This window comes from Pituophis catenifer, unplaced genomic scaffold (assembly GCF_029215685.1).
Source record: "Pituophis catenifer annectens isolate HBS135680 unplaced genomic scaffold, rPitCat1.0.hap2 SCAF_10, whole genome shotgun sequence".
NCBI classification, from domain to species: domain Eukaryota; kingdom Metazoa; phylum Chordata; class Lepidosauria; order Squamata; family Colubridae; genus Pituophis; species Pituophis catenifer.
Window position 1 is genome coordinate 15,830,958 of NW_027256890.1, and position 22,996 is coordinate 15,853,953.

The 22,996-nt window shown below is 52.3% G+C and overlaps 1 protein-coding gene across 1 annotated transcript in view; it reads right to left on the bottom strand.

The window, feature by feature from the left end:
• The window catches only part of HECTD4 (HECT domain E3 ubiquitin protein ligase 4), a 41,948-nt gene that overhangs the window by 13,309 nt on the left and 5,643 nt on the right, over window positions 1-22,996 (bottom strand). The window contains exons 12-56 of the mRNA XM_070950428.1: window positions 22,166-22,311; window positions 21,691-21,761; window positions 21,433-21,538; window positions 21,127-21,247; window positions 20,500-20,628; window positions 18,306-18,430; window positions 17,660-17,813; window positions 17,445-17,545; window positions 16,649-16,847; window positions 16,289-16,408; window positions 15,951-16,055; window positions 15,404-15,567; window positions 14,985-15,218; window positions 14,635-14,827; window positions 14,380-14,484; window positions 13,590-13,678; window positions 13,210-13,385; window positions 12,896-13,031; window positions 12,655-12,796; window positions 12,079-12,245; window positions 11,587-11,733; window positions 11,256-11,440; window positions 10,848-11,001; window positions 10,202-10,482; window positions 9,687-9,876; window positions 9,522-9,603; window positions 9,182-9,384; window positions 8,852-8,987; window positions 8,139-8,321; window positions 7,809-7,979; window positions 7,022-7,191; window positions 6,530-6,645; window positions 5,957-6,060; window positions 5,608-5,769; window positions 5,376-5,524; window positions 4,997-5,076; window positions 4,722-4,885; window positions 4,102-4,339; window positions 3,275-3,411; window positions 2,974-3,100; window positions 2,629-2,766; window positions 1,745-1,881; window positions 1,482-1,642; window positions 790-962; window positions 106-311 (exon numbers count right to left, since the gene is read on the bottom strand). Of these exons, the coding sequence (XP_070806529.1) occupies window positions 106-311; window positions 790-962; window positions 1,482-1,642; window positions 1,745-1,881; window positions 2,629-2,766; window positions 2,974-3,100; window positions 3,275-3,411; window positions 4,102-4,339; window positions 4,722-4,885; window positions 4,997-5,076; window positions 5,376-5,524; window positions 5,608-5,769; window positions 5,957-6,060; window positions 6,530-6,645; window positions 7,022-7,191; window positions 7,809-7,979; window positions 8,139-8,321; window positions 8,852-8,987; window positions 9,182-9,384; window positions 9,522-9,603; window positions 9,687-9,876; window positions 10,202-10,482; window positions 10,848-11,001; window positions 11,256-11,440; window positions 11,587-11,733; window positions 12,079-12,245; window positions 12,655-12,796; window positions 12,896-13,031; window positions 13,210-13,385; window positions 13,590-13,678; window positions 14,380-14,484; window positions 14,635-14,827; window positions 14,985-15,218; window positions 15,404-15,567; window positions 15,951-16,055; window positions 16,289-16,408; window positions 16,649-16,847; window positions 17,445-17,545; window positions 17,660-17,813; window positions 18,306-18,430; window positions 20,500-20,628; window positions 21,127-21,247; window positions 21,433-21,538; window positions 21,691-21,761; window positions 22,166-22,311 (6,777 nt within the window). The remainder of the gene's footprint in view (window positions 1-105; window positions 312-789; window positions 963-1,481; window positions 1,643-1,744; window positions 1,882-2,628; window positions 2,767-2,973; window positions 3,101-3,274; window positions 3,412-4,101; window positions 4,340-4,721; window positions 4,886-4,996; window positions 5,077-5,375; window positions 5,525-5,607; window positions 5,770-5,956; window positions 6,061-6,529; window positions 6,646-7,021; window positions 7,192-7,808; window positions 7,980-8,138; window positions 8,322-8,851; window positions 8,988-9,181; window positions 9,385-9,521; window positions 9,604-9,686; window positions 9,877-10,201; window positions 10,483-10,847; window positions 11,002-11,255; window positions 11,441-11,586; window positions 11,734-12,078; window positions 12,246-12,654; window positions 12,797-12,895; window positions 13,032-13,209; window positions 13,386-13,589; window positions 13,679-14,379; window positions 14,485-14,634; window positions 14,828-14,984; window positions 15,219-15,403; window positions 15,568-15,950; window positions 16,056-16,288; window positions 16,409-16,648; window positions 16,848-17,444; window positions 17,546-17,659; window positions 17,814-18,305; window positions 18,431-20,499; window positions 20,629-21,126; window positions 21,248-21,432; window positions 21,539-21,690; window positions 21,762-22,165; window positions 22,312-22,996) is intronic.

Consider the following 22,996-nt stretch of genomic DNA (forward strand, 5'->3'; position numbering starts at 1 on the left):
AACTACAAAATGATGGCACCCCAAAAGACCCCCGGGTGAGCGGGGAGAGAGGAAGAGAGCGAGCAGACAGGCTGTGCCGGCTCTGCGGTTTCCCTTCTGACTTGCCTGCAGGAAGAGGCAAATCTGTTTGGTCAGGTCGAGCAAGCTCTCCTCTCCCTGGTGCAGGGTACGAGCGATGGCGATGGTGAGCCACTCCTGCACCGTCTGGGCGTTGCCCTGGTAGAAGAGCTCAGTGGCCGAGCAGTTCTGGGAATGGATGGAGTGCTGGAGGGACTGGGCCAGCAGGATGGAAGTGGAGCTGATGGTGCCATCTGGGCAGGAAGAAGAAGACAAAAAAAACACAACCCTTCAACTCTCTTAAAAAACTCAATTAAAAAGACCACACGTTTTCTGAATAGTTTTTATCCCAGAGCTATAATTGCATTCAACAATGAATTGAAGGGCCACCATCAGTGAGCTGTTGGACAGCATTACTTGGTCTGTTGGGTGGACGTTTGCGTGGTTTAGGGGTGGGGAATTTGTGGTGGGTGGGGGGGGGTGTTTGGGGATTGTTATGTGTGTTGGACCTGGTCTTTGGGTGTTAAATGAATTTCGTTGTTATGGATAAACAATATTCATTGTATGTGTATACACGTACAATGACAATAAAGTTGTTGTTGTTGTTATTATTATTATTATCTTTCTGTCATCAACTTCCCCTTATTTGCAGTCGCAGCCCAGCCGTGGCATAGTTATGGGCAAAGCCGCAGGTCCCCATTCACCGACTTGGCTGAAAGGGGGTGGGGCTACCTGGAAGGGGCGGTGCCAAGAGCTGGTTGGAGAGCAGCTGCAGGTGCTCCAGAGTGATATCCCGCACGCTGAAGAGCTGAGTGAACATGTGGGGCGTTTTGGGGGCGAAGATGTTGAGCAGGGCCATCCGGCAGTACAGGCAGGCCAGCACGGCTTCGCAACGGAGGAGTTCCCTGAAACAGACCAAGGAGGTTTTTCAGGGGGTTCAGCTGCAACGCTTGGAAGAGGAAGGTGGCCGACATGCACCCAGAATTGCACCATCTAAGGGATATTTGGGTGCCGTCCAGGAGCAACTGCTCACCCTCAACGTTCGTGGACATCTACATATATTGTAAAACCCCAGATCTGCAAAAGGCAGCTGACTTTTGGTTGCTGTCTTTTGTCTTCTAAAATTACTTACGGCCCTTTACTAGAGGCTGCTATACATACAAGTAATCCTCATTTACGACCAGAACGGAGCCCAACATTTCTATTGTTAAGTGAGATGTTTGTTAAGTGAATTTTGCCCCATTTTGCGGCCTTCCCTGCCACAATTGTTCAGTGAACAATTGAGAAATCTGAGAAACGGTCATAAGTCCCATTTTTCAGTGCCGTCATGACTTTGGACGGTCACTGTTGCAAGTGGAGGACTCATTCAGTCGGCACTGCTTGAAGAGTCTGGGCCTGGAGGCCAAGACTTCCTGCCGGCTCACCTGTGAATCTGGATGTTGGAGTTGTCCAGAGAAACCAGACCGTTGGTGGCCGTCCTCCTGTAGCCGGCTGGCGGTCGCTCCAGCATGTCGATCGGGTACCAGTACCTGACCAGGACCCCCTCGCTCCGGAGGTACGTCTCCACCTGCACCAGCTCGTTCACCTGGAAGGACAAAGTCCGCCATTGCCCAAGATGCTTGGCATGGGGTGTAATCCCAGCTGCCCAAATGTTCCCTCCCGGCTTCAACGGTGACTCTCTACTTGCCGAATCGACGTCCAGGACGACGCCGTGCAGCCCAAAGGTCTTCAGCATCCCACGGATGGCAAACTTGGGCAGGGCAGTTGCTACGGCATTGGTGGCCACGTTGTTGCTCTCTGGACAGCGGGTCACGACCGTCAGACCTGGAAGGAGGAAGAGGAGGGAGGGAGGTTTAGTGCCAGGACCCCTGAGCTCCCCTTGCTGGGTCCCTAGCATCCAAGTGGGCAAGAATGCAAGTGACCCCCAGTTGGTTGGCAAACCGTGTGGAATAAGCCTTTGGTATCAAGCCTTCAAGGCTGGGAAACCCAAGAGACAAAAAAAAAAACCCTTGGATCTCTAGCACAATCTTTGTTTCTGCCAGGGTAATGCAACCGAGTCTTGGGCGAGTGTCAAGCAATTCTACAACTTACACCTAGTGGTAAAAGCAGAGTTACTCAGAAGTTACTTTTTCACACATTCCGCTCTTCCCCAGAGTAGGGAATCTTTTCTCTCTGATTCCTGCTCTTCCTTCCCACCTGTTCCCGGGTCTGTTAGACCTTCCATCAGAGCCCTTAGTACCCACCACCCACTGGGCTCTGGCGGTTTGTTTCTTCGTCCTGTTGTCTTGTAGAGTGGCAGGGGATGAGGGGCAGGAGGCAGGAATCGATGGGTTGCAGGACATACGAAAGGCTGGGTTTCCCCGCCTAGGGCAGGCTAATCACATCACAACTTGCAACCTCAAATGTCTGCTTCTGTGGCTGAAGTTCCCCCTCCAGCAGAGCTTCGGCTGCTCTTCAAGTGGGCCGTTTCTCTCTCTCTCCACGAGTCCCCAGGTGGGCAGAGACAGACGGATCCTTCGTGGGAACCAGCAGGAAGCCCCAAACCCCCTTTTGATCACTAAGCAGGTGTACCTTTCCGGACTTTATCGATGGTGAACTTGTTGGCCTCGTCTTTGATGTCCTCAATGGTGGGGAGATACAGGTCGCGAGGGATACCCCCGTTTTCCTCGTAGAGGAACTCCACGGTCTGTCGCGCTATGTCGACCATCCCTGAAATGCAAACCAGCCTCTGGATTGGCCTCCGGTCAAGGATCGGTATCAGATGGAGCGGGCCGAGGGGAGGGTCCCCCTGCCCAGAATTTCTGGCAGATGCACCAAAACCTCTCGTGAAACTTCATGAACACTCGGGAAAAAGGAGGCAGGGAAGCCGAGGCGGGAACTGGGGTCAGGTTCCAAAGAGAAATATTCTACATTTACCTAACTGCAAAGCTCCCTTAATTTGATCCAAGCCGGATTTCCTCTCTGCTTCGTTGCGGAAACGCCTCCTAATTGTGGGGAAGACCTTGGTCTCCCAGGCCTTCACCAGCAGGGCGTAGTGGTCCTCCTGCAGAGGAAGGGAGGGGTTTGCTGAGGGGGCAGAAGGGCTGGGCAAGGCATCCGGCTGCCCTCGAAAGCGCTGCTCAACCCCAAAGGGACGGGGACGGGACGGCGGGTCCTTCCCCTTCACCCCAAACCCACCCCACGGCTGCTCCAGCCTGGGACCGCTCACTCTGCTTACCCGGGGGACGTCGTCGTCGTCGTCGTCATCGCTCTCGTCATCTGCAATGGGTGGAGGGTGAAGATCTGGACCTGAGATGATGAAGTTCTCGTAGCTGCGCTCCGTTTTGTAATGACAAGAGGAGTCGCTGTCGTATTCTGGAAAGAGAGAGAGAGAGAAAGGCGGGCAGAGCATTAAGAGAGGGAGGGGGGAAAGGCACAGGAAGGGGCAGTTCTCTCCCCCATTTACCCATCCCTTTAGCCTCTCAAGACTATCGCTTTGTATCTTACGATTTATGATGATTATGATCATGATTTATCACTGGTTGCTTGTATTTACACCGACAGCTTCTGCACTGGAGACAAATTCCTTGTGTCTCCAATCACACTTGGCCAACCAAGAATTCTATTGTTCTGTCCTGTCCCTTATTCTATTTCTATTCTAATCTCTATTCTATTGTTATTTCTTCTTTTCTATCCTATCCTATCCTATCCTATCCTATCCTATCCTATCCTATCCTATCCTATCCTATCCTATCCTATCCTATATCCTATCCTATCCTATCCTATTCTTCTATTCAGAAACTTATTCTCTTCTCTCTTCTCTTCTCTATTCTATAGTTATGTCTATCCTATCCTATCCATTCCTATTCTATTCTAGTTTCTGGGTTTTTTTTCTGTTTCTATTCTGATTCCATCCCGTCCTGTCCTACATTTTAGTCATGCTGGTTAGCAGCTATTAGATATATTTTGATGACTCATTGATAAAGTGGGACACCTTGTCTCCAAAATTGGCATGGAAGTAAAAGGAAACAACTCAGCATTCTTTCAAAGGGGAGGGAGCCTCACGTTGCTGAGCGGTGGCCACGGCTGCGATCCTGCACGGAGGCCCGTGAGGGCCAGGATCGGAAGCGCTGCTGGTGCCGGCGTCATTGTCGCTGTCGGAGGCCATGGCGAAAGGCAGCACTTCGAAGTTGGCGCTGATCTCTTCGGCCAGGTCGATGCAGAGGTCAGCGGCGTTTCGGTGCGCTTGTCCTTCCACGTAGGCAAACTGATGAGACCCAAAATTGGCCCGGACTTTGGTGTTCTAGAAGGAAACAAGAACCCCAAAAAGAGCTCAGCTCCTGTAGAGCATTTGGGATGCTCATTTGCGCTCTTCAAGGAAATATTTCAGGATTATTATTTTTTTACAAAGTAATGGTATTCATTGTATTAGAGAAAGGGAAAAAGGCTTGCAATAGCAAAGGAACGCTGGATGATGTTATTCTCAGACTTGCTTTTCCCTTTGTCAAGATGTTCAAAGCAGGACCAAACAGTCCTTGTCTTCCACCTGTTCAGGGTTCTTGTGACTGCCCAGCAGGGAGAGAGAGGGCGGCCCTCCGCCTGAGCTTCCTATATATAAAGGACGTTCCAATCAAGGGCAGGGCTCAGCCTTGGCGCATCTGAACGGGGTTTGGTGTTTAACCTGCCTTCTTCTGGATATGGACCACCGGCCACATTCCTCCCGACACGTCTTCCAGGTAGGGCCCCAGCCGCTGTCCACAGTAGGTGAAGTAGACCCTGCCTTTGCCCGGCTGCCCCGGAGGAGGAGGGGTCCCTTCTGTCCGCTCCCAGCCAATGCCTGCCACGTCACCTGGGGAGAAGGCCGAGGGACCAGAGAGGGACTGAGTGGGGCTCTTCCAACCCCCCACCCTCTACCCCCAAAGGACGCTTTCTGCTTAACAAGAGGCCGGAGTGGCCTTACCAGGCGAAAGGGCCACGTCCAGGCGCACACTCTTCCACTGAAGCAAACTGGAGCCATTGTAATGGACAGCTCGTCCGTTGCTGGAAATGCATGACGAAAGGGACAAATTCACGGAGGAAGTCCTGACTCTCCCCCAGAGGGTCCCAGGCTTAGCAGCTCAACTTGGCCATGGCAGGCGAGCAAATGTGTGCGTTAGTTATCGGGGCAAGGTTAAAGCAACGTCTCAATGAACCGATTCTAGCCACAGCCTCTGAAAGTTGGTTTCTCTCGTTTAGGGATCCCTGTGGTCGACCCAGAGCTGCCCTGTTCCTCTTTTACGTCATGCAACGGGCACCCCACCCTGGGCTCCAGTTTTTGCTCTCACGTCTCCAAAACCTACTTGTGGAAGAGGCAAGTGCCCACGGGGTTGGTCCACGCTCCATCCCGTTTCTCCGCTTCCGTGGCAAAGCCGAACGAGACAATCGGCCCCGTGTCATCATCGGCATCTCCGTAGGACACGATTTCAATCTCCCAGTAGAAAGAGGGAGCCTGGGAAAGGAGCGTCCGCAGGTGAGCCAAGCGCTTCACGGCGGCCTTCCAGAACGGTAGCTGTGCCCGCTGTGAATTCTCACCTGCACAGGAACTGCCGAGGTGGCATAAATGAAGGTGCCCCGAGGAAGCCCTCCCCCTGCGCTGGGGTCCGCCAGGAAGGTCACCGCGGTGAGATGGGAGGAGAACATGCAGGCTCGCACAGGTGGAAAGACCCTTGAAGGGCTCCAGGTGATTTCTTTAGGCTGAACCAAGGAGACACAGAGCTGCATTTAATCATAGCGGTCAAGATTACATGATTTGGTGAACGCAACACCCAAGGAACCGTATCCTGGACCGGTGGCAGTCTTGAATCCACAGAGGGTGTGGTGGTTCGTGGCCGGTGGCTTGAATTTGCCGTGGCCCAGAGAAGGCGTGAAGTCCAATGTTTACCTGTCTTCGATCTGCCTGGAGGGGTGGGGGAGGTGGGCGAGCGCTATCACGGTAGAGCATCCGTAACCTTTCGCACTGCGCTTCGACAACAAGGAGCCGCTCCCCTAGAAAGTTGCAAAGAAAGCCAGAAGGATGCCTCTTCAGACTGGCTGGACCCAACTCACTCCTGAAAGAATGTCTCTAAAGCTGCATTTCCAGCTTCATCGGGTGCTATGAACACACCAACTCTTTCCACTAAAGGGCCGGCTGCTGGTCAGCCCCAAAGACAAGCGGTTCCTAGCTGCTTTTCTCCTGCCTATCCTTGAAGTAACTAAGGAGAGGATCAAAGGTGGCCTCATCCTTCTTGCTGCTCTTTACAATCACCAAAGAAACTAGGTAAGGTTGAGGATGACAAATCGGCTTGGTAGTCTTCAAACCCAGGAGGGATGTGAATTGGGATCACTACAGTCTGGTTCTGTTTTTCAATCCACAATATTTTCCAGGTAGCCTCTTCTTTACTCCCTTCAGAACAGCATTTGTTTCGGTCACCATAATCTAATCTAAACGTCTGTGACGAGAAGACTCGGCTCTTACCAGGGCTGCACTCCTGGGCTACAAGGTTGAGGACTTCCACAGCAGCTGGGCACTGCTGGATGAATTCTTCACAGAAGGAGGTGTCCTCCAAGAGCTGGGCCATCACCAGACACGCCCTTGGGGGTGGGGTGGGGTGGGGTAGTCAGAGAGAGAGAGAGAGAGAAGGAAAACCATGTCTTTAGGAGTTCTTGGGAATGGTCAATGACTTCTAGAGACCACCATGCTGATAAAACAAGCAACTAGGAAACAGAACTCTGGCTCCCAGGTTCCTCAGTTCCGCTGCCCATTAGGCCTTGAAGGAAAACGATGGGTCATTTTGCTTGCTGGAAAGCTCACCCAGCAGAAGGGGCCTCCCTCAAACCTGGTCAGCCGAGTCAACTACTCCAGGCAAACAGGCACAGGGAAAGGCCGCCTGGGAACAAACCAGAATGGCTGACCACAGAACTCCAGTTTGATCTGGCATCCAAGCTATGGGATCCGTCTCTTACCCACCTGGTTCGGATTTCAGCCAGGAGCCGGACAACTGCCATGACTGGCGTCGAGCCGTCTCCCGTGGCAGGAAGCGAGGTGTGGATAGACAAGCTGCCCTCCTGGGGAAGCAACATGGACTGGACTGCTTGCACTACCTTCTCAGTAATGGACAGCTTCTGCAGAGGCAAGGCCTGAGGAGCACGGGAAGAGCCAAAAGGGGTTAGTTTCTGGAAAACGAAGGAAGGACACAAGCGTTGTCCGAACCGGAAATGAATGTCTGCCAACCAACCAACAAGAAGAATCAAGGCAGCTGGGCAATTTCAGGGATTGATTGATTGATTGATTATTTATTATTTATTTACTTACTTACTTACTTACTTACTTACTTATTTATTAATTATTTATTATTTATTTTATCAGATTTCTATACCGCCCTTCGGACTCAGGGCGGTGAGCAGCCAAAGTAAAACATTTGTACACAAAAGTTAAAATAGATTTAAAATAATTAAATAAGTTTGGCCCATAATTTAAAACATTTCAATTTAAAACCAATTTCAAATTTTAAAAACCCACCATAAAATCAGGACAGCCTGGCTAACTGAAAGAAATAGGTTTGCAGTAGACTTTCTAAATGCCTTCTTTAGATTTAGAAAACTTAAAATTCTCTCTCCCCCCTGCCCTCATTATTTTTAGAACTAACCTTTTTAAGAATCTAACCTTTTAGTTTAGCCTGGAGATAGAAACTACATCTTCAATTTAAACATTCTGACACATATCTGCTCTGTTCTGGATATTAAAATGGACTCACCTCTGACCGAGGAATGCAGAGCCTGGATAACGGAATTGTTAAAATGTCTGAGGCCTGGGAGGTCTTCCGACAGTCTATATTCACCGGTGGAAACCTGACCGTGGCTATCCCTTCCTGTTCATTAATGGAGGCCACCACACCAACACTTCTGGCAATTCCTCTACCCAACACCTATTAACAGGAGAAAGAGAACTGAAGATCCATCCAGGGCTCCCAATTAACTACGTACTAAGATTGCAGGGACAATGTGGGGGCCGGAACGGAGGGTAGCAAAAGTCACAACCGTCAATCTCTTCCGGATTTGACGGGTTACAAGAGGCCGGCGCCCACCTGAACTTCGGAGCCGATTTTGATGGTCTCCTTGAAGCCCCCCAGGGCACACAGGGCAGCCACTGCTTGGCGAGCGATCCTCTGGAGCTTGGCAAGCTTCCTCCCGTTGCTGCTGCCGTTCTCCAAGATGCTCTCGGCGTATTTTCCCAGCTGGGGAATGTACATCAGAGCACGGGACAAGACCTAGGGGCAGAAAAAGGCCCAAGCGGGTGGGCACGTTGGAGCCGCCTTCCTTGTCCACATATGGGGGTTTACAAATCAAATCAGAGTCATGCAAAAAAACTGTTGCCTCACACATAATGCATTAGGCATTGCCGATTCATTCATCTCTAGGGTCCTTTTTATGGAAACGCGGCTATTTCGGCCTCCCAACATTTGAAACTTTCTCACCAACGTGAGGTGCTGAGAGGCATTGTGCCAGTTGGCTGCACAGAATAAAGACACCCTCCCCCCAATCCCACCCTGAGTCACGCAGCCCTTGGGCGGCAAAGGAAGGATGAAAAGGAGCTTCTGATTGATGCCCGCCAAATGCTGGGTACTCCTCTCAGCCCAAACCAGCAGAGGCAGGAAGCATTCTGAAATCCCGGAGAGCTGGATGCCCTTGCTCGTTTCCAGAAACCCCAGAATGATTAAAAAAAAAAAAAAAAAAAAACCACCACCACCAGGACAGGGTGGAAGAGAGAAGTGAGATTGTGAGTCCTTCCCCCGCTTACTTTCTCGGCGGTGGTGGTCCATATCTGAGCTGCGTTCGACTCGGGTGCCATGAGCAAGCTGTGAAGCAGAGCGATCACCTCTGCCGCCATGCTGTTGGCCACGTGCCCACTGATGAAGGGCCGCACAGGATCAGTCCTGATTGGAGAGAGGGGAGTCAGACGATATCCAGGACAGCCCTGCCCAGAGGACCCCACCGTCCCACTGCCCACCACCTTCGTGGCTTCTGAGCCTTATTGAAGCAGAGCCGGGAGCGAGGGGTCAATCTGCCCAGCTGCTTCCAAGATCCAGGACCCCCTGCTAGCTCTCCGGAAGGTCAGAGGTCAGCCTACCTGGCCAGCTCCGAATTCCGCTCCCTGCAGATGGAGGTTTGGGCCGACTTCTTCTTGTCCCCGGTTGAGAGGCCGCTGGTGCTTTCGGGGCTGACCGTTTCCACCGGGGGCCCCACGCTCACAATCAGCCCGGATTGGGCCCACTTGGTGGCCTTCCGTAAAGCCGCAGCCGCCTCCTCCGTGATCACCTCACAGCAGCCGCTCTGGGGGAAAAAATGAGTCGGTTGCCAGGGGCCCGTACCACGTCCTCAGCGTGGGTCCCTGTGAGAGGTTCCTTGCCCCGAGGGCACCTTTTAAGCTTTGGAGCCGTTTGCAAAACCCTGAGGGGAGTTGCTCTTACTTTGGTCATGTCTCGGTCCATCTTAACGACCTTCTCCATGTTGGCGCCTGTCCCGAGGCGAAAGGGGCGGCCTTCTGAGCTACTGCAAACGGAAGGGCCACAGAGGGTGAGGACGCGGCAGGCCAACAGGCGGCTCTTAGCGGCGCCACACCCAGCCCAAGTTACCTCAAGAGCGGCTGGAGGACCTCGTGAGACGACTGATCTTCCCGCTTGTGAATGAATATGGAAAGCTTGCCGTCCACGGCCTCGCTCTCTTCTCCTGGATCTTTGTCTCCTTTCAGGGAACTTTTGGGGTTGGCTTTCGTGAGGGACGTATCTGGCTCCGAAGCGGTTGGAGAGAGAACCGTCTGGCATCCTGTTGGGGGGGAAGAATGAATTTGGATTTCAACGAGGAAATGTTCTCTACCAGCTTAATTTGTAATCTGCAGCTCATTCGCCCGTATATTATGGGGCAGATTCATCAAACACAGAACTCGAAATAACAATATTTTACTAACTAGGCCAAGACCCCCAACCCCGAGATGCTGGCTGGGGAATTCTGGGAATTGGAGTTTAAACGTCTCACAGCTGCAAAGGTGAATAAGAGACTATTCTGTGGAAGCTTCCCAGATGTTTAGAAAGGAGATGCCGCCTTCTGAATCCTCCACATTGATAACAGAGGAAACTCAGCCACTCGCTACCTGGAACAACGTAATCCGCCAGCTTGGCCAAGAGCAGGGAGGCGATCTTTGAGGCCGGGTCGCTGGGATCGTCTTGTTCGCTGTTCAGGGAAGGCACGGAGTAACTCCAAGGGGGCAGCTCCACGTTCCCACAGTCCTCCACGCTCATGAGGGGCAGAGCAGCACGGCAGAGCTGAAGGATGATGAGGACCAGCTTGGGGGAGGGGCGCTGGTCCAGAAGCAGAGAGAGGAGTTTGGACACGCAGGCTGGCTGGCTGAGGATGGCTTTGCCAATGTGGCTCCTGGGGAGAAGGAAAGAAGGAAGAAGGATCCCATATCAGCACATCTAGAGCGGAGAGCAGAACAGCTGCTGATAAGATGAGGGTTACTGCTCAGTAACACGCCGGTCACAGCAGGATTCGACCCCGCTGTAAATCTGGCCCTCCAATCAGAGGCAGTCTAGCAGACCAGTGTTTCTCAACCTTGGTAACTTGAAAATGTCTGGACTTCAACTCCCAGAATTCCCCAGGAGAATTCTGGAAGCCCAGACATCTTTTAACTTGCCACGGTTGGGAGACACTGGTCTGCTAGTAGCTCAGCTAGCTGGGGGATTCTGGGAGTTGAAGTCCAGACCTCTTCCAGTCGCCACGGTTGAGAAACGCTCTACCTGGAAAGGTCATTCAGAAGACTGAGGACGTCTTGCAGGGCGTCGTTGCCGGCTGCCTGGTTGCCGCAGCACTCGGTGGCCCGGGCCAGGTGATTGGTTAAGAGACTGGAGACCTGGCGAGCGAGGCCCGAATGCACCGCCTCCGTGGATCCCCCTGCAAAAGGATCAGCCCCAATGAGAGCAGTAAAAAGTGTTCCCGGCCCCTCCTGCATCAGCGGGAGACAAGCATCTCACCAAGGAGGCTGAAAAGCTGGGGAGTCAGGCTGGGTTTTGCCGTCTAGTAAATCAATTAACTTTTGTACAAAGGACTGGACACAAGGGGGCTTTACACACACACACACACACACACATTCCCACTGGACTCTCCATCCAGCCTTGCTCTTCCTGCAGGGCCAGCAAACCTCCTACCTTCCTCCTTCTCCCACTCGACACAACGGTTGGCCAGCACTTGGAAAGCGGCCCAAGCCATGATGGCCACCTTCTGCTTCTTGGTCTGCTTCTCGCTGGAGCTGGATTCAGTCTGGCTGCTCAAGCTGCACAGGCGATCCATCAGCTGCACCAGGCCGCTCCTCACCAGGCACTTCTCTTCGCTCCTGGGGTGGGGGTGGGGGTGGGGGTGGAGGAAGCAGCAGCGGCCGGTCACAATTGGGTCTGGGGGAGACTGGCGAGGGCAAGGCTAACGGAAACCCTGAGGCTAGGCAAGGCAAGGCAAGGGCAGCTCCGGCCCTCTCTGACCCACCTGGTGTATGGTATGGTGCACAGGAGGCCGATGCTGTTGGCGCAAGCGATGGGGTAGCGTGCACACAGGGCCACCACCGAAGTCATGGTCTCCCCAAAGGCCTCCTGCACTTGCTCCACCATCCCTCCACAGGTGAGCTCTTCGATTCTGTGGAAAGGGAAAAACTCAGAGGCTCCCAAGCACGAGGCACCCGCTGGAGGCGGTGAGATTATTAAACGTTGACGCAAACAATCTCAGAAAGTGGGAATCCTCTTGCTGGGATTTTTCAAAGCAGCTTTTCTCAACCTTGGCAACTTGAAGAGGTGTGGACTTCAATTCCCAGAATTCTGGCAGTTGCAAGTCCACAATTCTTCAAGTTGCCAAGGTTACAAAGTACCACTTTAGAGCCTCGTTTCAGGAGCTTTGCTAACAAAAATAGCAACTTTACCCTGTAGGCATTCCCAGCAACAGCCTCCCTTCTCCAGCTCCCCAATCCTCTCTGCAGGAACTGACCGTGGGCCTCCCTGGAGCACCATCGTGACTGGGCCCACCAGGTGCGTCACTCCGCCCACGCGAACTGCAGCCGTCAGCAGCTCCCTCATGTGCACCAGAGCCTGCTTCCGGGTGTTTCCACGCCGCCATCGCGTCTGAGCAGCCAACAGGAAGTTGCTGCTGGACACCTAGGAGAAAAGCAGGGGGGATGAGTGGATTATGGGGGCCACTGACCCACTCGCTTAAGCCAGCTCAGGGTGTAACCTTTCCCCTGAAGGGAGCCGGTTGAATTAAAAAATAAAGGATAGGGACTCCCACTGTGACCAGAACAAACACAAATTTTAGACCATTCTTAGACATCCCAACCTCCTGAATCACCTCCTGTTATTTAAATAATTAAATATTATTCATTTGAGTTAGTTATTTCCATTATTTAAATAACTCAAAGGAGCTTTTAACAGCCTGATGGATTTTAAATATTCAGAGGTAACTGGGGTTGGCTGGTTACGAAGGAACAGGTTTACTGGAGAACTGAACGGCGCGTGGCCAGGTGAGGAAGTTGCCTTGGATTGGGCAAGCCCAAGAGGCGGGACTTACTGCTTGCTCAGGATTGGTCCCGATGAAGGCAAAGAGCTGTCCCAGGAGGACACTGTAGGTGGGCTTGTCCCGGCTGTCGTCGATGGCCAAGGACTGCAGGAGGGTGAAGGAGCTGCTCCTGTGGCTCGGAACGTGGCGCCGCCTGCGTGGAGACAGCGGGGTGATCAGTGGGCCTGTGGGATTACCCCGAGAGGCTGACTAAGACAGCCCGAACTTTAATTCCAGAGAGGTGGATGCCGACCTCTGGCTTGACCTGGTGAACTCCAGATCTTCGTTTGCGATCATTTCCAGATCCGAGGGTGCCGACATGCTGCGCAGGAAAACTGGCTGGCGAACGGCATGGGAGATGACCTTGGTTTCCGAGGCTGACTTGCACGCTGCATGTTAAGGAGCAGAAAGAGGGATGACCCTTCATGGCCCCCGTTCAGAAAACCCACAAAGGACCGGGGGGGGGGGGAGGGAGGCTTCTCGATCTCAGTTGTGCAGAAAGGTGAGCTCAAAGGTGAGCACTTCTGAGAAGGGCAGACCGGCCCCTCCCCTCTCTCCCTCCCTAACCTGGTGTCTCTGCCGGGGTGCCGGAGATGCTTCGGGTGAGGCCCGACTGGGCAGCAATGGTGACATGCAGGAGCAGCTCTGCTCGGTTCATCAGGCTCTTGACCAGGATTTTGGTCTTTGCCATGGGATGGGAAGGCTTCTGGATGACTGAGTTCACCTCCTGGAAGAATTTATCCCTAAAGAGCCGGGAAGGGTAAAGCCCAGAGAAACAGACAGGTCGGTTGCCTCCTTCGAGCTCCAGAAAGAGGCAAGGGGTCAGACAGACTCTGTTTCCGAGGCTGGGGAGCAACCCACACACCCCGTCTCCCCCCCCCCAACCAGGAAGGAGCAGCGGTGGACAAAGAGGCTTCTCATCACAACATCGCAACAGTGGCACCAACCTCAGCGAAAGGACCATGTTCTCGAGATCTCCTCCATCAAAAGAAATCTCCTTCATTGAGCACAGAAGTTCCAATTCTTTCATTTTGTTCTGAAAGGAAGGGAAGGGAAGGTGGGGGGGGGGGGAGAGAAGCAAATATGTGGGAAAAAGGGACCAGGGAAGTTCATTTCTCTTTCTGAAGGGAAGACCCGTGCAAGAACTGATTCTTCATGGGGTGAAACCTGGGCCTCCACATTCAGAAACAGTCTATCCCCAAGGATCAGATGCCCAAGGACAACCCTTGAAACAGGTGAGCCTCTCAGAAGCTTCATCGGAACACCAGGATCCAAGACCCCAGATCTATTTTTTCACTTGACTTAATTGATATGCTTCTTTTGGCCTTCTTTGCAAGAACTCCAAAGGTTTCTGCCAGATGAAGGATTCTATTTCCTCACAAACGGCTCCCTCGCACCAGACTGAGACCCTTTTCCAAGTATGTGGAAGAACTAAAAGACTGAGAGACGCGATTTGTGACATTCTGTTCTGCTTTATAACCCCCAAGACTTCCCAGAACCCTCCGGAGACCTCTTGCCCTGGCACACACGCTTGGAGAAACCAGCTGTTCCCAGGGCCTCTAGCAGACATCTGATTTCCAACAGAGAATCAGGCAGTCAGTTTTAAAGCTGCATGTCGTTTGCCCAGGAGCAGTGAAAATTACAACTCAGCCTTTTGATAGGAATCGAGAGAAAGCTAATTCAGGAAGAAGCCAACACAAAACCAGCCCAGCATAATCTGAGATTCTTGGCCTTTACCTCATTGAAGTGATAATCGTAGAAGAAGGGAACATTGTTCTCCAGCTTTCCATGCATGGCGTCTTCCACCTCGCTTTGCCATTTCTGCTCCAGTTCAGCCACACTCTGGCCAAACAGGAAACAAGCAGCATGAAAAAGCTGGACCCCTCCCTCCGCAGGAGGGGTTCAGGAAAAAGAATTCCCCCCCCAGCCCACTGTGAGCCTCCCGGGACACGCAGCCGAAAGCAGATGCCAGATTCTCACGGCAGGCTTTACCTGCAGTTGTCGTTCCATGGCGTTCAGTTTCTTGAAGGTTTCCCCCATTATTTTGCAAAGGAGGTCGTATTCCTCAGCGTGCTCCTCCTGATACTGGAAGTTGATGAGCGACTGGAGCGCGTCCACTAGATTCAAGTGCTTGATCACACAGGAAACCACCATTTCTTCCATCACATCTGGCTGGATCACCTCTCTGTTGTGGGCGAAACCCAGGAAAAACACAGAGGGGATCAACATTTGACCAACGGACCCCCTGACAAGTATCTGAGCGAGGCAAGAGTTTTCTCCAGCTGCAGATCTGGAGAAAGCAAAGGTGCCCAAAAGAAGTTCACACAAACACACACACAAACCTGATGCTAGGTCGAAACTGAGGGCGAGCGCGGCCAGATATTTCCCTGAGCTTGATCATAATTCCAGGCGGGAGTCGAATGCGGGGCAGGTCAAAATAGTGACCCACAGGTGGGACGAGGACGTCTGATGGGTAAGTGAACTCCTGGTCTTCCTCAATGGTGAGAGGCAGCGGGGAAGGGCTGGGCGTGAGGGCCGGGGAGATCACGCCATTGGCTTCCACTTGCCACTGGCATCTGAAATGACGAAACCACACAAGGAACGGCTTGGGCCTTTTCTCCCAAAAAGCAGGAAGGGGTTGTGCTGTCATTCACACTGGGAAAGACGCAGCTTCCTTTCAGGTAACCATCTGCTTCGCTTCTGGCGGAGGATCTGCAGCTGGCCTCCTCCTTCCCACCCCCTCCTGGTCTGGGCTCCCCACCTCTGCAAGAGTTTGGACCGCAGAAGCTCTTGACACGTTTCCTCGTCCTTGGTTATCTCCGGCCCATTGTACAGGATCCTCAGCATCGAGCAGGCCAGGACGGACAAGCCCAAGGCCAGGTCGACCAGGAAGGGCAAGCCGCCCGAGACGTCTTCCGAGGATTCCTGGGCAGCCGAGGGGAAGCAGAGAGAATGCAGAGAGAGTTGGCGCCTGGTCTGCGCACAGGTGAGCCTCCGCGCACACACGCGTCGTCCAATATGAAATAAAAATAAAAACCACAAGCGCCAAAGAGAGCCAACCCAGCAGAGCACAAATCTGTAAAAAGTCGGCTCTAATGCAAGGAAGTTGGAGGGAGTGGCACCTACAGGTTTACTAGGCGAATACACTGACTTCTTTCCCTTCAGGAGCAGTGAATTAACAGTGACGCGCCTCCTTAAGCACAACCTGCGCTCGGCCTCCCCACCCCTTGTGACTAAACCGTGTTCAGACGCTTCCGGGATTGAGTTGATTTTCGTTACTCCCCCAGCTGAAATGCTGCAGCCCATACCTGCGCCCGGACCGTGCAGGCGAAGCCCCACATGGCTTTATCTGGGGTGTTGTGTTCTCGGCCACTCCGCATTTCGAAAGAGAAGGTGACGGTGTCTCCTTCCACCTGACGGTTTGGGTGAGAAGAGAGTCCGTTAAACAAGCGAGCGAAAGGCGAGTCTCCGCATGTTATTATTACAAGACACAGAACGAAATCTGGAAACGGCATTCTCCTCTGCGTATTACGCCCGCGATCCAGGAAATCTATTTTTCTACGGTTTGAGAGAAAGTGGCTTCTTTTTTTTTTTCTCTTTTGAGTTGAAATTTCATCAGCAGGGACGGGAAAGGGCTACTCGGTACCTTTACTAAATCTTTCGGCCACCCAGTCCCCAAGACGCTGCGGCTGCCGTATCCTAAGGTGTTGCCTCCATATTCGGCAACCTTCCGACTGTTTGTGTTGGGCCCAGCGTATATCACCAGCTGCAGCAGAAACACAAGAGACCCAGGAGAATGGCACGAGGGCAGATCGAAGCCGTGGAAGCATTTCTTAAGAGCTCCTCAGAGGGAAGCCAGCAAGTAAACGGCCCCATCTTGGATCTTCTGACCGTGGAGACATCCTGAGAGAGCACCAAGGGAAACTTCTCCCAAGCCAACCCTTCACTTCAGAAGGGGCTTCAGGGCTGCTCCCAGGCTGGAGTTTATGCTCTGGCCCCGACTGACCTTATCGTAATCGTACTGTGAGGAGCATCGGCTGTCGAACCTCAGGTACAAGCAACGGGCTCCGGGGATGTGCACCGTCTCCTTAAATTTGTAGTTATCCCTGACGGGATGAACGGTCTCCACCGTCTTGCCAGCGGCCCATGGAGCTGGGATTTTCAAGCCAGTCAGGAACCCAGGCTCTTCTTTCTCTTCCAGCATCCTGGCATCAAATGTAAAAAAGAAAAAGTTTACCGAAGGAATAACTTGGTAGGATAGATTAAGCTTCACCCAAAGGAACTGTGGAAGCCAAATACTGGCATTGCTACCACCGTACGACACTGGGCAAAAAGTACCGTCTGGCCCACATGTCACTTTTGGAATGTAATTATTTATTTATTTGCTGATACGGGCCTTAAGGTTGCTAAATTCATGGAGAGAAGGAAAACTCTGGTTCTTTCACCAAGGGCTGTCCAATCTTGGCGACTTTTAAGATGTGTGGACTTCAACTCCCAGAATTCCCCAGCCAGCAACGCTTACTTTACCTTAAAGCGTTGCTGGCTGGGGAATTCTGGGAGTTGAAGTCCACAGGTTTTAAAAATCGCTAAGGTTGGGTACTCCTGGCTTATTCCCAGCTCTTCACAAGCTGACAAATTTTTTTTTTTCATACAAGGCTAAGTCTTTCTCTTTCGATGATCCCTTCAAAGCAATTATTCCAGGCACAAATGCACCAGGGAGGGGGAGGGGGGGAGAGAGAGAGAGAGAGAACGAACTCAGGGAAGGTTAATAGAGGGGACGCTCTGATGCTTAGGCCAGTCACCTCTCATCAGGGAAGAGCTTGCTCCTCGGTTCAGAAGCCCCTGCAGGAGAACTGCTGACGTCCGAGAAAACCGGAGACTGAGTTTTCAGCAACAAGGCCGTCTGCAAGACACCACCAGGCAAATGGGTCATCAGGCACAGGGGGTCTAGGGGAGGAGGGGGGGGGGGCGAATTGACAAGCCCAAAGGGTGAGGAGGGAGGGGAAGCAGGCGGTACCTGGCTGGTGTAGAGGACCAGCTGCACCAGCTGAGGCATGAGCGGATCGGCCACCATCAACGTCTGGAGATTCGGATGCATCAGGGAGGTCAGCAGCACGGGAAGCAAGTGGCCCAGGATGGTGGCTTTGGTCACCTGCTCCAGGCCTTTCAATCTGCAATCAAGAGTTCCCCACCACCGCCACCATTGGGCTTTGTGAGGGCGGGCCTGGGAGGGGCCTCCTCAAGGAAGGTTCCCTTCATCAAGCCCTGGGCCCTCCCTCCTCGAACTTCACAGTTGAACCCTTCTGAAATGGCCTGCCCAATGACTGCTGATTCAGGGATGTCCAAGCTTGGCCGCTTTAAGGCCTGTGGACTTCAACTCCCAGAATTCCCCAGCCAGCAACGCTTACTTTACCTTAAAGCGTTGCTGGCTGGGGAATTCTGGGTGTTGAAGTCCACAGGCCTTGAAGCGGCCAAGCTGGGATGACTCTGTGCTAGCTGCTGTTTGATGCGTCAAGGCGCTTCTCAGGTCTCACCTCCTCCCTGATGGACTCCTCCATCCAGCTGGAGGCATTCTCACGGTGGTCTTTTGGCTGCCTTCTGCAAGCAGCTTTGACGGGGGGGGGGGGGGGCAGCGGGTGCCTTTCCGGAACAAACGGCCTTACCTCTGTTCCCTGTCTGGGACGTCGCTGTTGATCAGGGCGGTGGTGACCTGCTGCAGCTTCTCCAGGACTTCGTCGCACCCCGTGAGGATCTGCATGGCCAGAGCCAAAATGCTGGTCTTGAGCTCCTGCAAGGAGACGAGACGAGTTTCAGAAGGGCGTTTCGGCGGCCCCCCCACAGAACAATTTCGCTTCTAAGTCCAACACAGAGGCTCATGCAAAAGAAAGACGGGCTTCCAAAGTTAATGGGATGAGCGTGATAACAAGCCAGGCGAGGTTTGAGGAGCGGCAGGACCTGTGTGGGGGTCCCCACTCAGGATTCTTTGGCCGTGGGTCAACCACCTGGGGCAGGAGTGGCAGGACAGGTTTAACAAAAGAAAACACCACTGTGCTCCTATCACTCCACCTCTGTCCGTACAATCAATAGCAATAGCAGTTAGGCTTGTATACTGCTTTACAGCCCTCTCTAAGCGGTTTACAGACTCAGCCTCTTGCCCCCAACAATCCGGGTTCCTCATTTACCGACCTCGGAAGGGCAGAAGGCTGAGTCAACCTGGAGCTGGTGAGAATCAAACTGCAGTCAGCAGAATCAGCCTGCAATGCTGCGTTCTGGCCACCGAGACCTTTACGTAATGAAACCTCATGGTTAAACTACTTGAGCACTTCCCTGATTCTGGAGGACACTTAATTCAAAGGCCACATTTCTTACCAGCCCACAAATTAACCTTCCTAAATCAGTCCAACTGAGACAAAAAACCTGATCTCCAGAGAGGCTGGGGAAAAAGAGGTTGGCCACATCTGGCCCGGGGGTTAACATGCGTTTCCCAAACATGTCTGGAAGGCACCAGGTTGGGGAAGCTGAATTAAACTTTTCACTGGAGAATGACTTAATGATTCTCTAAACCAGGAGTCTCCAACCTTGGCAACTTTAAATTTGGTGGACTTCCACTCCCAGAATTCCCCAGCCAGCTTCTGGGAGTTGAAGTCCGCCAGGCTTAAAGTTGCCAAGGTTGGAGACCCCTGCTCTAAACCCCAACATCCCAAGACGAAGATTCTTCAGGCTGACCTTTCCCTGAAAAACCTGCTCCAGAATCTAAATGAGATCATTCTGTTTAACTATTCCCATTTCCCCGATTCCCATCACCAGACAGCTCCTTTTTTTCTTGGCTGCCAAGAAGGGTTTGGGTTGGTTTTTTTTGGAAATCGGAGGGGGCAAAACCAACACAGGAAATTCCAGCCAGCTGATAGTGTAGCGGGATGCTAAGCAGGCCGGGACCCAACTCTGCCGGTACTTATCAGAACGATTAATCCAGCCTGCTTGTTGGGCCGGACAAGGAACGAAACCGTCCTAGAAGGGAAGAGAGGATGAGAGCAACTGCAGAGAGAAACGGAAGAAAACAAACAGAAACGAAATAATGGGTGTGGCTGGATGAGACGTGGCGTGGACACATTTAGCATTGACTCCAGACAGTGACGGACATATCCGAGCGAGGACAAAGGATGAGCCACAAGGAATTTCCTGAACAGCAAGACGGAAATGGACAGAAATCATCCCGGCCCTTTTGGGGGCTCAGCCAAGCAGAGGGCATAATGGACCAAGACTCACCCCTCCCTCATCTTAAAATGGTTCAGGCAACAGAGACAAAGCCAACCCGGGAGGGGGGGGGGGGCGGGACCCCATTCCTTTGCAGAGCATTAGCATTCCCTGAAGTGTATGGAAAGAATTGGGGAACTCTACTTTTACTGCTGAATTTTATGGAAAACAGGTTGAGCACCTGAGGGGGCCAGCCAGGGAGAGGCTTCGGCCGGAAGGGGGTTGAAGGGGAGCTTTTCCAGACAGGGTTGAGAGAGGCTAGCAAAGAGGAGCATGGAACTCTTCCGGGGTGCGCACTCATCTCCCCAGCTGTAAACTACAAAGCGTTTCCCCCCAGCTTCACCCCGGGACGAGTTTTCTAAGCTGAAGGAGGAGGAGGAGCTGGGCCAGGATTCTGCAGGAGGCCCCTGTAGCTTTTAACCAGGGCTACTCCAAGCAGAATGAAGAGCTGCGGCTCTTTGGGGAATCCCAGCTGAAGCACCCAGTCACGGCACCACGACCACAGACGGTGAGCACGGAGAGGGCCATACCCGTTGGCTGAAGAGGCGGCAGCACCGGGGTCGGAGAAAGCGAGGGCAGTGGAGTTTCAGACTTGGTGTTTACCTGTACCTTCAAGGTCTCTCCCTGCAAGGAGCTGTCACTGTCATCGCTTTCGTCAGGCTTAATCAAAACGGTATTACTCAGAAGGTGGTTCTGTACAGCCATCAGGTACCGCAGGCAGGCAGAGGCGGCCTTGAAGACAAACGGGGACGTTTGGGGTTTCTGTCTTGGCCCAATTCCCTCACAAAGCAGCAAAGAAAAGCCAGCAGGCTATTTCTGAAGTCCAAGGGAAACTCGCAAACAGGGGAGAATACAGAGAAAATGTTCAGTCCTTCTCCAGCTGCGGGGGTCACAGCGTGGCAAAGAAATACCAGAAAAGGTTGACACATTAATTCAAGCTAAAATTGGGGAGACATATTGCAAGTTCCTGGACCTTACCAAACTGAAAGACAGGTTAGTATGAAGTAATCCCATTTACATTAAAAAACAATGATGAACTTGAGAGCCTCAAATGTTAACATTCTGGACCAGGAACAAGGGAAGAAGGAGAGCCAGTTTGACAGAGATATCTGCCACCAATCCCAAGGAAGGTCCATGCTTCTAGATTCCCAAAAGGAGAAACTGTCCCGCTTCCCCTCATTCTCCCCACTGCAGCCCCCAAAGAGAGCCAGTGGGTACACAGTTACTCACAGGCACAGTGGAGAGAAGCCTCTGGAATTCATCTCGAGAGACGACTTGGCACTTGGTGATTAAGATACAAGATTCTCGGACCACGATCTTGAGAATGTAGTGCAAAAGCTCATCGTTCAGTCTTCAAAGGCAGAAGAGACAGGGCAAAGGAGGAAGGGTTATAGCAGTCCATCCTATAAGTGGGGCGTGAGAGCTACCTTGGCCTCCCCTGCCGATCTTTGCTGCCCGGCAGACAAACTCCCAGATTCATTCAATCAGTGTGCACAGCCCCTGCTTTGGTAGTGGGGGTGGGGGTGGGGTGTTTACCTGCAGTGCTCATCATCTTCACTTCCAAATCTGTTGTTCTGGAGTTGTTCAGCCATGTTGGTCAGGATCACATCTCGAAGCTGGGCCAGGCCGCTGTTCCTGTCTCCTAGAAGGGGCCGATTCCAGGAGGAAGGTAAGTAGAGAGGCCTGGGATTGTGCTGCAAAAACACTGACACCACCTTTGCCTGATGCCTGCAGCAATTTTTTTTTTTTAAATGTACAAATTAATTTGCACTCCAGCACTTTAAAAACTCTCACCTTCGGTTAAGACCAGCTTCAGTAGGTTATTAATTTCTGTTTCTCCAGGGTACAGGATGCTTAGACCAGAGCTTAAAAAGGCAAAGAAAGGCAAACACTTAGCATTTGTGCAAAAACATACAAAAAGAGCACTGAGTTCTGAAGATAAACTGATTTTACTCTAGCATGTGCTTTGAACTGTTGGTAATATTATTTGATACAACATGAATTATGGATACCCGTCTGGAAATCTGTAGCATTTGTTTGGTTAAAGTAAGAAAATGTGTGTGTGTGTGTGTGTGTGTGTGTGTGTGTGTGTGTGTGTGTTAAAATGTGCTGAAGCTTGGTATACAGCACAGCAAATTCACACGTCCTAGTAAACAAAGCCAAGAGCAGCTGCGTTGTGATTTTTATTTACTTCATTTCATGACCTTTGTGACCTTTCCCATCCACGTAGAGGCCTTTGGCTCTCGTAAGGTGAGACCAGGTGGCCTACCTGATGGCCAAGCAGACCTCCTTCTGAATTTCGGGGCTGATCTGGTCGACGGGGGCCATCAGGAGCTGCCAAAGCAAAAGGCCCGACCGCCTTACGATCTCCCGGTTCTTCTCCGTTTGGGGGCTGAAGAAAAATTTAAAAACCACCTGCAAGACAAGCGTTGCAATGCAAGATGGGAGTGAGAAATAGATGCCTAGTCATTGAAGTAACACACCCTTTGCTTATCTGCCTTCTATCTGAATTCACTGAAATAACCAGGTTGGTTCAAATTACTGATCCTGGAGAAGAAGAGCTGAAGAAAGCAGGGCAAGAGGCCGATACCTTCAAATGCTCCTATTTTGTTGCTTATGAACCTCCAAACAAGCAGGCAGAATTATCCCACAGAAGAGAGTTTTTCAAACATGACAACTTCACGACGGGTGGGCTTCTAGGATTCCCCAGGCAGCCATGGACCGGGAGTTGAAGCCCACCTACCTTAAAGTTGCCAGTATTTGAAAAACATTGCCACAGATGATCAGGCTTGAATTTCGTTCAATTTCTGTTTGAACAAGAATGAGATTCAGCCTGTACTCTAAATCAGGGGTGTCAAACTGGATTTCTCCGAGGGCTGGATCAGAACTGCTGTTCTCCTCCACGGGCTGGCAGTGGGGGGAGGCGGGTAGCGGGGGATGGATGCCTCCTGCAGCACCCTGCCGGCCCAAAACAGGCTGCGCGGAGGCCCCATGGGCCGGTCCCTTGATATTTCCAGGCCAGCCCCACGGGCCAGACTGAAGCACCCCACGGGCCAGATCCGGCCTGCAGGCCCTGAGTTTGATATTCCTGCTCTAAACT